The sequence below is a fragment of the Stigmatopora argus genome, chromosome 3 (assembly GCF_051989625.1).
Source record: "Stigmatopora argus isolate UIUO_Sarg chromosome 3, RoL_Sarg_1.0, whole genome shotgun sequence".
Classification (NCBI taxonomy): Eukaryota; Metazoa; Chordata; class Actinopteri; order Syngnathiformes; family Syngnathidae; genus Stigmatopora; species Stigmatopora argus.
The window spans coordinates 7557211-7573363 of NC_135389.1; the positions used below are offsets into that span (position 1 = coordinate 7557211).

The 16153-nt window shown below is 38.3% G+C and overlaps 1 protein-coding gene across 6 annotated transcripts in view; it reads right to left on the minus strand.

The window, feature by feature from the left end:
• Positions 1 to 769: 769 nt before the first annotated feature.
• The window catches only part of ppfibp1b (PPFIA binding protein 1b), a 30244-nt gene continuing 14860 nt past the window's right edge, over positions 770 to 16153 (minus strand). For 4 of the 6 annotated variants that reach the window (XM_077596778.1, XM_077596782.1, XM_077596779.1 and 1 more), the window contains 18 exons: positions 15548 to 15609; positions 15384 to 15468; positions 14981 to 15105; positions 14301 to 14398; positions 13567 to 13627; positions 13180 to 13354; positions 11521 to 11553; positions 10869 to 11010; positions 9984 to 10115; positions 9689 to 9839; positions 7798 to 7909; positions 7632 to 7720; positions 5480 to 5602; positions 5276 to 5401; positions 3224 to 3412; positions 2685 to 2849; positions 2541 to 2606; positions 770 to 1579 (listed from right to left, as the gene is read on the minus strand). In XM_077596778.1, the coding sequence (XP_077452904.1) occupies positions 1496 to 1579; positions 2541 to 2606; positions 2685 to 2849; positions 3224 to 3412; positions 5276 to 5401; positions 5480 to 5602; positions 7632 to 7720; positions 7798 to 7909; positions 9689 to 9839; positions 9984 to 10115; positions 10869 to 11010; positions 11521 to 11553; positions 13180 to 13354; positions 13567 to 13627; positions 14301 to 14398; positions 14981 to 15105; positions 15384 to 15468; positions 15548 to 15609 (2018 nt within the window). In that variant the 3' untranslated portion in view covers positions 770 to 1495. The remainder of the gene's footprint in view (positions 1580 to 2540; positions 2607 to 2684; positions 2850 to 3223; positions 3413 to 5275; positions 5402 to 5479; positions 5603 to 7631; positions 7721 to 7797; positions 7910 to 9688; positions 9840 to 9983; positions 10116 to 10868; positions 11011 to 11520; positions 11554 to 13179; positions 13355 to 13566; positions 13628 to 14300; positions 14399 to 14980; positions 15106 to 15383; positions 15469 to 15547; positions 15610 to 16153) is intronic. The other 2 variants (XM_077596780.1, XM_077596784.1) reach the window with 1 other exon arrangement.

The following is a 16153-nucleotide window of genomic DNA, read 5'->3' on the forward strand; positions in this document are numbered from 1 at the left end:
AATATGTACAGTACTGTAGAGAGAGAGATTTATGTATTAGAAACTGGCCAAAAGAAGCGACCTAATGACAATTGCACAGTTTTCTTCTTTTTTTCATCATAAATGATGCGGTAGCACTGTATGGCATCATTCAATTGATTTGCAAACTTTGTGCAACGTTTAATATTTGGGTCCTGCTGCTCGATCTTTCTGTTTATAAATGGTACTGAATGTGCAACGCTCACCACTCTCACGCGCATCAAGCTTCGTTATTATTGCCACTCGTTTCAAATGAAATGGCTTGCCTCTTCCTTGCAACTCCCTCAATAGAAGCCTTTAGCTTTTTACCAACCATATTCAATATTGGATGCATGAGATATTTAATGATACAAATGAAAAAGGTTCTTTGCACACTGGAGATACATTCACGCACTTCCGCATTGCAACGAAGAAGAAGGTAGATGCTGGGTGAGCTGAGCTCTCACAGCGCCAGGCGTTGGTATTAGCGGCGGAAAGAAGTACTACTCCGAAAAAGGCGAAATACAAAATTGGACTTGCGAACATTTTTGGACTTAAACGCAATTTGCCGACATGTTCGTATGTACCGTTGTTCGTAAGTTGAATGTTCGTAAGTAGGGGAGCGTCTGTATATATATGTATGTATATATATATATGTATATATGTATATATATATATATATATATATATATATATATATATATATATATATATATATATATATATATATATATATATATTGGACTGTATTGAACTCAAAATACAACACCAATTTCACTGAGTTAAATTACTTTATTGATCTGTAAAATAGCACTGATGACATCCATCTTTTCTGTCATGTCAGTGGGCATTATATGATTTCTACTGAATAATTGTAGCAGAAAAGGCAACGTGACATTTCTAGTAAAAAAAACATTGAATGTAAAAACAAGAGAAAATGTGGCAATGAATAATATCAATGTGTCAGCTCAATATGCATGTTTTATACTATATGTATTGGTGCAAATGCATGCAGGATATTATTGTTGTTGAAATGTTCAGTGTAATATAAAATATACGACAACTTGCTTTCAACTAGAAACTGTTTCGTAAAAAGATAGCAGCTGTCATTTAGAAATAAAACTTCTCCTCCCTTGTCAATGAAATTCATTTCGTCATCTACTCTACTCTAAAGAGGCCATTTAAAAGACATCTACATTGGCATAATCTCTTCACCACTTTCAGTTTGATGACAAAAAACAAAACAAAAAAACGCCAGCACATAACTTAGTACAAAATATTCCCAGAAATCCAGCTGGCAGGCAGTGGCATTATCCTAAATGTACCCTCCATCTTTTGGCAGTCAAGAATCCACAACTACTTGACTAATACGAGTTGGACAAAGGAAGTTATGGCTCACCATAGAATGAAATGTTAAAAAAAATAACTACCGTTAAGCAAAAAGTATCTGCAAGGGTTTTTTGCATTATTTCAGAACGGTGGTGGGTCAAGCACCATATCAGGCAGTGGAATCGTCATCTGTCACGCTGGGGTTGGGAGAGTTCGATACCTCCTTGAAAAATTCGTCTTCTTTCAGCATGCTCTGGAGAAATGCAGTAAAAAAGAGAAATTCATTTCAACTCAGAGCCTTATGACCGGGAGTGCAGAATTATTAGGCAAAGGAGTATTTTGACTACACCCTTTAGCAAAATGGATCAGAAGAGATTCAGCAGGCCCCGAAAAATAACAAAAGAATTGCCAAACTTCTGAAGTGTGATCATCGAACAATCAAGTGTTTCATTCAAAATAGTCAACATGGTTACAAGAAGCGTGTGGAAAAACCAAGGCGCTAAATAATTGATAGTAATGAGTCTTTTGGGTTCATTAAAAACATGGTTGTTGTCTGATGATAAAATTAATCCTCAAAAATGCAACTTTCTTAATAATTCTGGGTGTCTTTGATAACCCACACGTTGATGGAGTGCTGTGCAATATGGAAAGATATCAACCATTTCATTTCGTGATAGATATGCCACGAAATATATGTAATTTTTGGTGAAAAATTATACAAGTTAAGACAACTTTTACCCCTACTCTATTTTTGGATTGACATTTAATTTACCTGCCACACATTCTGTGTTCAATATCTAATCAATATTAATATTTGTGACTATAGAAGTTCGGTTTTAAGACTGCTGTGCATTAAGGTAGCAAAATAAGTATTGTTAAGGATTAATAAACTAGTATGGATATTTGGATGTTTTGTGTGGTCTGTGTTTTTATATTTTTTAATTGGCTCGCTCTTGAATGTATTGTTCATATTTAGCTAGCAGGTGGAAGTAATTAGGGAGATCTTGAAGCCGATTGGTCATAATACTAATGCTTTTGGAATCCCTTATATATAGAAATTCAGCACCATTTGCTGTCCAAAATGTGCATCCTAGGAACAGGTCTATTTACGGCAACAATGACGATAGACATACAAAATATCGACAGATAGTTTTATATCGCTTTGGCGCTTTATCATACAGCTCGACTCAACGTTCTTGATTCGATTTTCTTACCGTCAGGTTCTGGATTCCTTCAGAGAAAGCACCAATTTGCCTAACGGTTCCCTCAGAGTCGTCCATCTATTTGAAAAAAAAGCCCCATCAAATACAAATGTACAGAGCAGGTTCGTTTTGAAGAATGAAGTGGCAGAAGCTCACATGGTCCAGCCTATCTAGGTCGTCCTCGTAAATCTGGAGCTCAAACCCTTTTTGAAAACTTCGTCCCTTCGGCATCTCCACGTCCATGGGACAGACGTACTCCTCGTTCTCCTCCTGCCTTTTCTTTCTGAGACTGCTGAAGTTACCGAACGACAGTTTCCTTGGCTGGTGATGGAAACAGATTTAATGTCATTGGCGTTAAAAACGAAAGGTCACTCATGTTGCCTACTTGGCTCATTCCAGAATCAGAGACCATGCCATTCAACTTTAAATAACCCCCCAAAAATATACTGAACCATTTTGGAGTAAAGGTGCTCAGATGAAGGAATGCTTGAAAATATGTACCGCATTCTTCGGACGATAGGTGGCACCTGACTATAAGTCGCATTTTCTGGGGAAAATTGTAAGCTTGTTTACTAGAATTTCAAACTACAATTTCCTCCAATTCCAGACGGACCTATGAACTAACGAGCTAACAAACTCTAGTGGAGTAAACGGCCAACTTGCCATACGAGTGTTGACCATTCAAGAGGTCCTACCTTAACCTTGGTGGTGGCAGTCAGCAGAGTGTAATCCGGGTTTTCCAGACACTCTTGTTTGAGTTGCTGGGCTTCTGAACCAACAAGCAGGTTGAAATGTGTGGCCAAGTGTCGGCGCAGTAGGGTCTTGTTGGGGGGGATGTTCAACAGTAGCGCCATGGTCTCCACATTAAACCTTGGCTCCAGAACCTTTAAGATACACAAACATTCTTCTGTAAAATACAGGGAGTGGTCAGGTTACGATGTCCTCGACCTATGACGTTTCGACTTTAAGACATCCGTGACTTGTCCGCCATTTACTCCCCAGTAGCACAGTTTCCTCTTAGCTAGTGCATTGTGCTGGTCTATATTTGTGTGCCGGGATTGTCTTTGCAGTTTTCATCCTCCTTTTTTCACATGATGGCCCCAAAGAGGAAGTCAGAGGACTTTCGTGTAAACGTGGTCAAATGAGCAGACACTAAAATTATCAAAGCTTAAATAAATACAAGAAATTGCAGGACTCTCAACTCTCAAAAAGACTTTACCCACTTAAAAACATATCTTGATATACATTCATACTTCTCCTTACAAAATAAATTGGTTCCACAACTTTTTTCGTAACTTGAAAATTTCGTAAGTAGAAGTGTACTTTATATGTAAATTCTCTAATTCGTTCCACAGTCCTCACACAACTACCAACTAAACCCTTTAAAATTGGTCAGTGTCCCAATTTTGTATGAAAGATGTGAGGAAACACACAAAAATGGGAAAAAATATAAGGAAATGATTTATTAATGTATTAAAATAAATAAAGTTAATGAAAATGTGCCCTGTGCCACTGAAATAATTCCCTCCGTGGCCATTATTATGTGAGACGTATTTGTACGCCAGATGGCGGCAAGAGCCCGTTCTACCAGGGCTGAAAGCCGTTCACTTTGTAGTACATTTTAGACCTTTAAGTGTGCCCTTTGTGTGTGTGTGGGAGCATTTAGCCGAGGCGGACAGGTATGTAAGAGAGAATGTTGAAACATGGATAGTGGTTGTTGTGAGACAGCCAACTGAATTGAACTGAATGCTTTTATTGTCATTATATGAGATAGAATGAGAGCCCAGTAGAGGATAGCGATGAATCAATGCATCAGCGACAATATTTTCAAAATAAAATAACGGATAAGGAAATGCATTTACTTTTTGGGGGATTTCATAACTTGGATCTTTCTTGTAGCTCGAGTCACTCATTTGCATATAAAAGAAATTTCGTAACCTGAATATTTTGTGCCTTATAGCATTCGTAAGTAGAGATATGACTTTAGTAAATATACACATAACTCGACCTTAGTCATAATTTAAAAGCATTCCATCTACTTGTGTTACATGTGCTGTTAGTACAATACAATATTGTCAGTACTATGTTATCCGAATCCCCTAAGTAGCGGCTTGTCTGTCTCACTAGATAGCAACCGATGTCAACATTTTTCCTGTTATGACACGTGGCCCTCTACACAAAGCTGCACACAGTAAAAAATCGTCTTCTGTTTGTTTTATAAAATTCTATATGAACATGGATTTCTTCATAAAAAATGATAAATGGGCAGCCTTTTAAGATGGGCTACTTTTATATCGCTGGGGAGATAAATTATTGATGTATTGTGTTTTCTGGCCTCTTCCTAAACGCACCACATGTCCAATTGGAGTGAGAAAGGGCATCAGTGTGTTCGGTTGCAAATAAACCATTGAAAACGCTAACTCTCCATCCACTTCTCTGCAGTAATGATAAGTACAGCATTTTATTTGGATGTATTTTCACTTTTCTTACATGACCTAAATTTCGACTTTAAACAGTGAAATCCAAGTCACGGGGAAGTTCAGGTTTTAAGTTATTATTTTATTCTAATAATTAGAAATACAGCATCAGCCTCACAGTTCTGTGATTGAGTGTCCAACCCCCGATGGGTTCTGACCTTCCTGTGCGGAGTTTGCATGTTATATCTGCTTGCATGGGTTTTATCTGGGTACTCTGGTTTCCTCCCATATCTCAAGACCTAATTTTAAACAAATAGCACACTATCTTACCATCAAGCCTCCGTGCACACCGCTTCCTCTTAGATTGGGAGCGTACTCGGCCAGATCGGCAGAACGCAGCCACTCCATGACCCTGTGGTTGGTCCACTGAGAAACCTCCGCAGGGGTAATGTTGTTCTGCGGACATGAGAGGCAGTTGACTAAATTAGAACGACAATGTCAAACAACGGCGAAAGCCATTGAACGGGAACGCACCTCATCAGACGGTCTGCGCCGCAAACAGTTGGGCTCGTAGTTGTTGAGGCGCAGTACTTGGATGGCTCTTTTGATACTGAGGTGGTGTAGGACGCTCCCCACCTTCATAGAAAGCAAGTCATCCTGAGGGAAAAAGGGCAGACAAATAACTAATCGGAAATAAACCTGGCAACTCAAGCAAGTGAAGCATCTCGTAGAATTCAAAACTCCATCTAACTTCTCAAATGGCCAAATGTCCTGTATTTTTTGCACTATAAAGCGCTACTAAAATAGTGAAATTTTTGCTAAATCTTTATATATGGATCAATACTGGTTATTCATTATATCATTACAGACGCTCCCCTACTTACGAACATTCAACTTACGAACAACGGTACATACGAACATGTCTGCAAATTGCGTTTAAGTCCAAAAATGTTCGCAAGTCCAATTTTGTATTTCGCGTCTTTTTCGGAGTAGTACTTCTTTCCGCCGCTAATACCGACGCCTGGCGCTGTGAGAGCTCAGCTCACCCAGCATCTACCTTCTTCGTTGCAATGCGGAAGTGCGTGAATGTATCTCCAGTGTGCAAAGAACCTTTTTCATTTGTATCATTAAATATCTCATGCATCCAATATTGAATATGGTTGGTAAAAAGCTAAAGGCTTCTATTGAGGGAGTTGCAAGGAAGAGGCAAGCCATTTCATTTGAAACGAGTGGCAATAATAACGAAGCTTGATGCGCGTCAGAAAGTGGTGAGCGTTGCACATCGTTCGACCGTCAGTACCATTTATAAACAGAAAGATCGAGCAGCAGGACCCAAATATTGAACGTTGCACAAAGTTTGCAAATCAATTGAATGATGCCATACAGTGCTACTGCATCATTTATGATGAAAAAAAGAAGAAAACTGTGCAATCGTCATTAGGTCGCTTCTTTTGGCCAGTTTCTAATACATAAATCTATCTCTCTCTCTACAGTACTGTACATATTCTCTCCATTTTATTATTATTTTTTTTTTTCAGTACAAACCAATGCGTGTTACTTATACAAGCCTTAAACATACAAATGCACTTATATAAACCTTCAATATACTTATATAGGCCTTAAACATAAATTATAATACAAAATATAGCACTAAATCAACTTACAAACAAATTCAACTTATGAACAATCGCTCGGAACCAATTGCGTTCGTAAGTTGAGGAGTGTCTGTATATGGAATTCCCTTTCACACAGCTCCATCTATTTGATACATAACACGATTCCTAACCATTATCAATATTACTACTACTACAGCTCCATCTAGTGGATGTATCAATCCCCTACTACAACTACCACTTACCACCACCTAGCACCACTACCACTACTACTTCTACTGCGTTTTATAGCCTGGTGCTCCTTATATATGAAACACATTTTAAGATGGGGCATTCATTTAAGGTGGGCCTTATAGTTCTGAAAATACGGTAAGTGGAATGGATTTATACTTGTATAAAATTCATGACAAAAATATTGACAATATTCTAATTATGCAAGATGCACCTGCATATCACAAAAGGTACACTAGGAAAATAAAACTTCAGACCTATATCATGTGAATCAAAGTGCAGCGAAAGCTTTTTGGAAATTAAAACACTTTATAGAATGTAAATTGCACTGGAGTCGAAGTTGTAGTTTGGAGGAGGATTTAATTTTATCAGAGACCAAGAACAAACATGATACATAAGGGTAAAAATTAAATGCAGAACCACCTGCTAAACAGGCATCTCATTGCAGTCAGTGTGTAAAATAATGATGGACTGATAACGATACTCTTATGTCCTTGATACGGCAATAAAATGCGATTTTGGTCAAAACGTCATAAAACCACAGCAGAAAAAGATGAAGACAATTTCTGTTGGGATGTACAGTTGGGTACCAAAACACAATGCCAATTGTGTTCACTTTCCAACAAAACCTGTAGTAACGAACAAAAACAGTTTTGTTTATTCATTGAAATGGGTATTAGGTGTTGGGAAATTGTATTAGGAAACCTGTAGTAAACAAAACGAGTCGCAGCCCCTATCAAAATATGAAAAAGTGTGACTTAGAATCAGGAAAATATGGTATTTTAGTTGTTCGAGTGATTTCCAATAGGAAAGACAGTGACCTGACCATTGAAATGACTCACCACTGTCATGTAGTGCAGCATGCGACCATCTACCCTCCCCTCATCAAACTGGGTCTTGTACTGTGGCAGCCCGATGTCATCCAGCCACCCTAAGGAGATGAGCCAAACAACAAGTGTGAGAAACTGGGATTTTCCCATCATAACTAAGTGGACAGCTGCAACTCACTTGTCACCCAGTTGTAATCTAGCTTTCCCTTGTTATCCTCTTCCTCCGAGCCAAGTGCCTGCAGAGCCAGCTGCAGCTTCTTCCGGTGCAGCTGGTTTTTGATGCCCAGCTCCTGGAAAACAACAGCATGTCAACAGTGAGCCATACATTAAGATTGATCTGATCTCAACCAAGATAAACTCCGAAGCCCACCTAAATATCATAGGGCAGGGTAATGAAGCCTCTATAAATGATGAATCAATGTTTCAACTATTATGTTACATAATGTCTAATCTTGGTTTTCGTTCCTGAAGTGCAAATTGCATGGAAAGATGTCGGATTGAATTTGTGGTGCCAGGTAATGTAGCTTCTCTGCATTTGGGGTCATGGAACTTTGAGGAAGGATTTGATTGTGTAGTAATATAGTGTCATTTATACAATGCGCTTAGCTACATTGCACAAGACTAGAATATCTATTTTCTTGTGCTTGCACTATTTTGTAAATTAGACTATTCCATATTATATTTCATATGATGGTCTGAAAAAATATTATGGATTTCTGAAAGATGAATGATTAGAACTGGACAATTGGCTCAAGTCAGGCTCCAAATACATCGAAATCCGTCTAATTTTAGTACTATTAAACACATTTAAGTACAATTAAACCACTAGTTATTTGTTACTTTGTTAATGGATGGCGAATTAGAACAAATACATTTATTTTTAGTTCATTTCTATTGGAAACATTCATTTGAGTTACGAGTAAATCGACATACGAGCTAAGTCCCGGAACGCATTAACCTCATATCTCGAGATACCACTGTACTCAGAGAGACCCATGACAAGAATTACTGGGGGCAGAGGGGTTTATGTGCATGTCTTGGTCTACGCTTAAAATAAAATTAAAACATCTAGAGATATATGTTCGTGTTGCCTTTTTCTCTGCCACCTTGGCTTCTGATGTGTGTGTGAGGAGCCCGTATGGAATCGATTATAATTTCTGAAATCTGGAAATTAACTTTATACTCGAGACCATTTGAGTGAGTCTATTCTTCCAAGGGAAAATTAAATTAACACATTCTAGTTTGAAGTCAGATTACATACACATTTGGTATTTGGCAGACAACATTTGACTGATATTACGGTAGTAAATAAGCCGACTTGTAATTTTATAACAAGATGCCATTTTAGATTTGGCCAAAGCATTTCATGAAGTATGTGGTTACAATGCTTATGTTATTTTCAGATGAGCTGCCGCCACTCCAACTGGACTTTTCAGAGTACTGGAGAGTACGGTATGGTCACATTGCATCGAAGGTACCAAAACACTATAAAAACGGTCGTACAAAATTGATCAACGTAACAGACAAACTTTTGTCACTTAACATGAAAAGAACTTCAATTAGGCAACCAACATTTCTTTCTCTCAGAAATGTACAGCAGGTTATGCTCATAATGTGGAGTTCTTGATGGTTCAACATTTCAACTAGGAGGAAAATTTCGGACTAAATTTACAGGTTTGTGACATTTATAAGAAGTGTTAAATTTACAAAGCATAATAAAGCCTTTTAATTTTAATTTTAAACATGAGCTAATTGGAATACCCCTGGCAGTCACTATTTTGAGGAATACCCTAATTTGCACATATAAATTAGAATTCATCTTCATCACCAGTCTATCACTAAACAAATTAAGTCACAATAAATGCAAAAAGAGTATGAAAAACACTTCTAGGATATAATCATAAAAGTATCAGAAAACAAGCAAATAAAGATCACCTTCTGCTGTTTCAAAACAAATCCTTATGCCAACTTCAATAGAGACTTTTACTCATTTTGACATCACATTTAACTAGGTTGATTGCGCTGTTTACCAAAGAAACCCCTTCAATCTTTGTTCTACTCCATCTCACCCTTTCCAGGTCCTGTTGGGAGGCCTGAAGCAATGTCTGTCCAGAAGAGATCCACACACGCGACATGTTGACGTACAGGCCAAGACCTTGATCTTGTAACCAGTCGCACACCTGGTCCTTCGTCCACCGTGCAAAGGGGGCGTCCACATCACTAAAAATAGCACATAGTTGCTTGTTAGAGGTCAAATTAATAGCCAAGTTGCACATGTAGTAAATGGAAACCAAAACAATTTATGAAGAGGCTTAAAAAGAGGAAACTTCCATTGTGAGGGTGATGATTTAATAGAACGCTTACTTGTTGACTCTTTGGAAGTCACGAGACCAACCCAGTCTAGGTCCTGCGGTGGCTCGCACTCCCCCCCTCTTAAAATCACCAACTGGCGGGTTGTCATCCAAGTTAAATGTTGTAGATTGGCTTCTCCTAAGTCTGGAAAAGATGATTTGCAATTTCACATTTGTATCAGTAATACTACTTAGGTCGTTGCAGAACTTTTAAGTCCCACCCAAAATTGAACGCTTGAAAATTGTATTTGTACAATTATCAAGTACAGTAATACCGCTACATACGAGTGCCCCGACATACGAGCAATTTGAGATCCGAGTAAAATTTTGAGCAAATATTTATCTTGAGATACGAGACAAATTTTGACAGAACATACAGCGGACGCGAGAGGCAGCTCATAAGAACATCATGGGCACTGTCTTTCTGGTCGCAACTCCCTCCCTAATTTTAGTACTATTAAACACATTTTAGTACTATTAAACCACTAGTTATTTGTTACTTTATCAATAAATGGCAAATTAGAACAAATAAAAATGTTTTTCCAATCCAAGATCCTGTTTTTAGTGAACAAATTAATTTGTTTTTAGTTCATTTCTATGGGAAATGTTTGTTTCAGTTACGAGTAAATCGACATACGAGCTCAGTCCCGGAACGCATTAAGCTCGTCGAGGTACCACTGTAAAAGCCTACTTGAACCCCTTAAAAGGCCCACAACTGTTAAATAACAAAAAAATATATTTTACCTTTTGTAACTGTTGGAACATTTATTAAATAAACAGAATACTTCAAATATCAATTATTGAGTTTGTGCCCAATGAAATGTACGTAATGTTATCGAGACGATACCTTTTAGGTCTACTATGATCTTGTAATGATTAAAAATGATATTCCACTCACTTGCCAAATAGTTTCTTAATTCCTTTCGACTTCTTCTTGTCCTCCGGGGTAGTGGGAAGAGTGTGAGTGCTGTCGCTGTTGGCCGAACTCTGTGGCAGTCCTGCCAGATCTAGGTGATCGGCGCCTTGGCGCTCAGTCTCAGCTGTACAGAAAAAATGAACGCAAAAAGTCAATGAAATGATGCCAGCCCGAATGCACTATACTTCTCTGTTGAGCCACAAAGCAGCTGGCAGGAAACGTGACGACTCCTAGAGAGACGTGGTGTTCCAAAGCAGATTTTTACATGCAGAATGGTGCATGCACACTAAAACAAGAATTTAGTACTTTTTTCAACGTTAACTAAATGAGTTAGAGTGAAAGACTTGGTTGCAGATGGAGAAGTACAGGATCTTTTGAATGTGCGATCATTTGTGTTCAGGCTGGGATTTGCAGTGATAGGGGGTGAATAATGCATGCAGGCACGCAGTCAAATCGGCAGACAAAACACAATGTTTCACAGGGAACCTGTGACTAGTGACAAGAGCTTTGCTGTGAGTACTCTGCGGGCTTCTAAAACATGAGCTGAGCGATGAGTTCAGGAAAGAGAATTGTGCAATGAAGACTAAGTATCTTCATCAATCCTTCCTGGAACGAGAAGCAGGCTATACTGTACCTAGCATAGGTGCACTCGCACTGCGGCTGCGGTCTTCATGTGTTACATACACACACAAAACATCAGAGGTACCCAACAGAAAGAAAGAAAAAAAATCGGCAAACAGAGTTTATGCTTGAAATACCCAAATATTGAAGAACGAAGACAAATGACTCAAATGAACGTTTCCCATAGAAATCTAAAAACAAATGAATTCGTTACAAACCTCTGAAAAAAATACCAAAAACAGGATATTGGATTGGAAAAACCTTTTCATTTGTTCTAATTCGCCGTCTATTAACAAAGTAACAAATAACTAGGGTGCCTGGACATTTTGTCGACGGACAATTCGTCGCCGGACACTTCGTCGCCAGACAGTTCGTCGACCAGACATTTCATCGACGGACAATTCGTCGACGGATAATTCGTCGACGGACACTTCGTCGCCATACAGTTCGTCGCCATACAGTTCGTCGAACAGACATGTCGCCGGACGATATGTCAAATGGATATTTAGTCGAAGAGCGTTTTTGTCAAATGATTGCTTACTCGCGAACAATTGTTTTGTTGCATAAATAATTTGTTTAAAGCGATCAACCAGGTAATCTCTCTCTCTCAAAATTATAATCACCCTAACCTTAGCCACTATCCCCTAACCCTAATCCTAACCACTAACCTTAACCACTATCCCCTAACCCGCGACGAATTGTCCGTTGACGAAATGTCCGGCGACGATTTGTCTGTTCGGCGAACTGTCTGGCGACGAAGTGTCCATCGACGAAATGTCCGGTCACGATAAATAGTGGTTTACTAGTACTAAAATGTGTTTAATAGTACTAAAATTAGACGGATTTCGCGGAGGGGAGAGAGAGAGACGGAGAAGGGGGCGAGGGGGGTAACTATTTGCACGGCAACGCTCTCGTAACATAACATAAGCAAATTTAAATGAACTTGGATTACGATGCAGACACACTCAAAAATAAATTTAATCTAACCTTATACTAAACTTAATTCGAATTTAATTTTTAATTTTTATGCTTTTCTTCTCCCGACTCTATGTGCCCCGCCTCCACCCTGACTTTCAGATGGAACCTATCGAGGGTTGGTTGCTTTTGTATCCCCTACAAAATATTCTGAAAATGATGCACACAAACGTCCTCACAATAGGATAATGCACGACCACTTGCCAACGGCAAGTAGTATATACGCCATTCGCACTGAAACGGGAAAAAAACATGCAAAAAAAATGCACCGCTCCGCTCAGTGCTCGTAGAGACATTACACGAGGGAGTTGCGACCAGAGACGTTACATGAGGGAGTCGGAAATGACAGTGCCCATGATGTTCTTATGAGCAGCCTCCCACGTCCGCTGTATGCTCGTATATCAAAATTTGTCTCGTATCTCAAGATAAATATTTGCTTGAAATTTTACTCGTATCTCAAATTGTGGGTATGTCAGGGCACTCGTATGTCGAGGTACCACTGTACTCAAATAGGAGTGCATACAGGGGACAAAGCGCATATAAACCCAGGCAAACAATCAAATGAGAAACGTGGCTTGCAGCTAGGTACTAATGATGGGCTATGTAGCTCATCCCAAGGGAGTGTCTTGATGCATTTTAAAAAAGTCCACAGTGGAAGAGAAAAATAAATGTTCAGCTACCTTGCTTTTTTGCTTACCAAGATTCTGCGAGTTTCCACTTTTCTTGCCTCCACGTAGCTTGAAGAAGCCCTTTCCGAAAGATGAGCGAGCCTTTTTAGAGCCAAAGCTGTCATCCTCTGTGGTAACGAGCGAGACTGCAGTAGAATTTACTGGTGGTTTGTCAACTGTTTGTGTGACGTCCACACGTGCGTCCTAGGATAGGACAAATGCGGATACACAAAACAGTGTCTATAGCGTGTCCACAAATTGATCTGCTATAGTCAAATTTGCAGAATAATTATAATGTTACTAATGCAGGGTTTATGAGATGGAAATTTTAAATTATATCGAACGTACTGGAAATATACTGATAAATGAAAAAGGATGCAATGAAGTGGACTATCTTTTTCACCAGTGCACTTTACCTTATCTGTATAGCTTCTTTCCATAGGTTCATGGCTGCCAGACTTGCTTGTATCTTGACCGCTGTAGAGATCATCAGATCAGTAAAACTTTGAAAATATTTGAGCAGAGCTCATTGCGGTATGTAACGCTCAAAATGAAAAATATTCGTACACATCTAATGTTCTTTGTACACTGAAAAAAAAGTATCATATCCTGTTTTGGGTGTTTTTTCAGAGGGTTGGAACGAATTAATTTGTTTTTAGTTCATTTCAATGGGAAACGTTCGTTCGAGTTACGAGAAGATTGACATACGAGCTCAGTCCCGGAACGAATTAAGCTCGTATGTAGAGGTACCACTGTATTTGTTTTCTGAGCTACTTATTTTAACAAGGGTCGCGGGAGCACTGGGCCTATCCTGGCCAACAACGCGAAGTAGGAGGGGTTATTTATCTATACTTTATGGTAATATTTACTTAATAAGTAAATACATTTTTTGTTTCATTGCAAATTCTTTAACTCAAAAAAAAGAAAAAATGTTCAAACATTCAGGACAATATTCATATATAAAAATGACCAACCCATAAGTTTGAGTGACATTTACAGCACATTTAACGTATATATAAACACAAGTAAAATGATCCCCCCCCCAAAAATGTATTTTTTTAAGAAAAGATCCAAACAAATAAATACTACATTCAAATATTTAAGATAAAGCAGGTGGCCTTTTTTGGGGGAGAATACCATAATGTTTTACCTATCTACATCTGTAGCTGCAGAGTCGGTGACTCGCTCACGCTCCGAAGGGCTGGACGAGGGTGAATGATCCTCACACAGTCCATTGAGGATCTCTAGCTGCACAAAAGACACACCAAAAACAACTACTTTTAAGTAGTGTACTCTGCCTATGCTAACATTCCATACAGGTCTCTTGTATTAACTGCACAGCGAGAGAACAGAAATGCCGTACTTTCTGCACTATAAGGCGCAAGTCTTCAATTTTCCCAAAAGCCAGCAGTGCGCCTTATATATGGTTCAATATTTGTTTATCATTGTATGAAATTGCCTTTAGCAAAACTCCCCCTATTTCATAATCCCCTACTACTACTACTAATTCTACCACTATCACTACCACCATTACTGCATTTTATAATCCAGTACACCTTTCAAATGAAACAAATTTTAAGATAGGCCATTCATTGAATTAACGCTTACTCTCCGGTGCCAAAAATAGAGTAATTAAATAAATGGGATGTTAGCATGTCAAAATTTCAAAAATATGTGAAGTGGTTGTGATAATGTTTTAACGGCTGTTCTTAAGGAAAATTGAGTTCACTCGGGCGTGCAACGAGGTTTTTACATGCAATACGTAGTATCTGTAGTTAGTTATAATGTACATATATCTTAGAAACATTTGTTACATTGCACTGGACAAACCTCATCTAGGTTTTTCCTTTGATCGTCACCATCTGTAAGCTCATTTGGGTCAGCAAAAACATGGATTGATGACAAGCTTGAAGCAGCGCCATCAGCATGTGATGCCACGTTTTCATTTGAAATCCCTGCAAAACAATGTTTTAAAAAAAGCATTGCAAGAAAGCACGTGATATTACAGAATAATGCACTTTGAGGGGATGACACCTAAAGCACAGACAAAAAAAACCTACAATTAGCTACCAATTTTGTATTATTAGCTACAAGCAATGAGGTATTCAAGATTTGATACAAATACATAAACCTAAAATCTGGAATTATTTTTTGTCGCTACTATAATTGTGAAATTGATCTCATTTTTTTTAAATTTTCTGACATTATAATGAGTTTTCCAGACATGACAAACCTTTTTTTCCTTGCACTGACATCACCATCTCCTGAACCTTCTTGTATCGCAACAGTGACTGCTTGAGTTCCTCAATCTTATAGTCCTGCAAACAACAAGAGTTTGCTCAACTAACAAAAGGCAAAGAGCATATTTTATCACTAGGAAATTAACAGCAACTATACCTTCTGTTCATTTGCCACAGTCAGCGATTCAACAGCTTTCTTCATTCGCTGCACTTCCACATCTAATGAGTAACAACAAATATTAGCCAAGTGAAAATAACCGGTTGATTAAAGCAACTAAAATCTAAGAGAAAACAGACCTAACTTTGTGTTTTTTTGATTATATTTTTTATAAATTTATAATTGCAACATGGGTCAGGAAATCAACTTACAAGATAACTACTAAAGTGAAAAGCAAGCTATTTCTAAATGGAACAATAAACAATATTTAGTTTTTGCACTGGATTGCACACTTGTGGATAATCTGTCAAAAGGTGTCTTCCTCACGGAATGAGAATATTTCAGTGCAACATTTCTGTAAACAAATATAGTAGCACTATGTTATTGCTACCTTGTTGTAAAGAATGCAGAAGGTCCCCACCTTGTGGACTTCCAGTGTGTGGCTCCAGTGTTTTACCTAGTTCTACAATGTATTGTGTGTCTGTCTTGCTACTGCAACCAAGACATTCCCCAAATACGGGATGAAATAAAGTTCTAACCTAAATAAAAGAGTGACTTTTATAACATACACTTTTAGAGGAACATTTCAGTGGCCAACTATTGGTT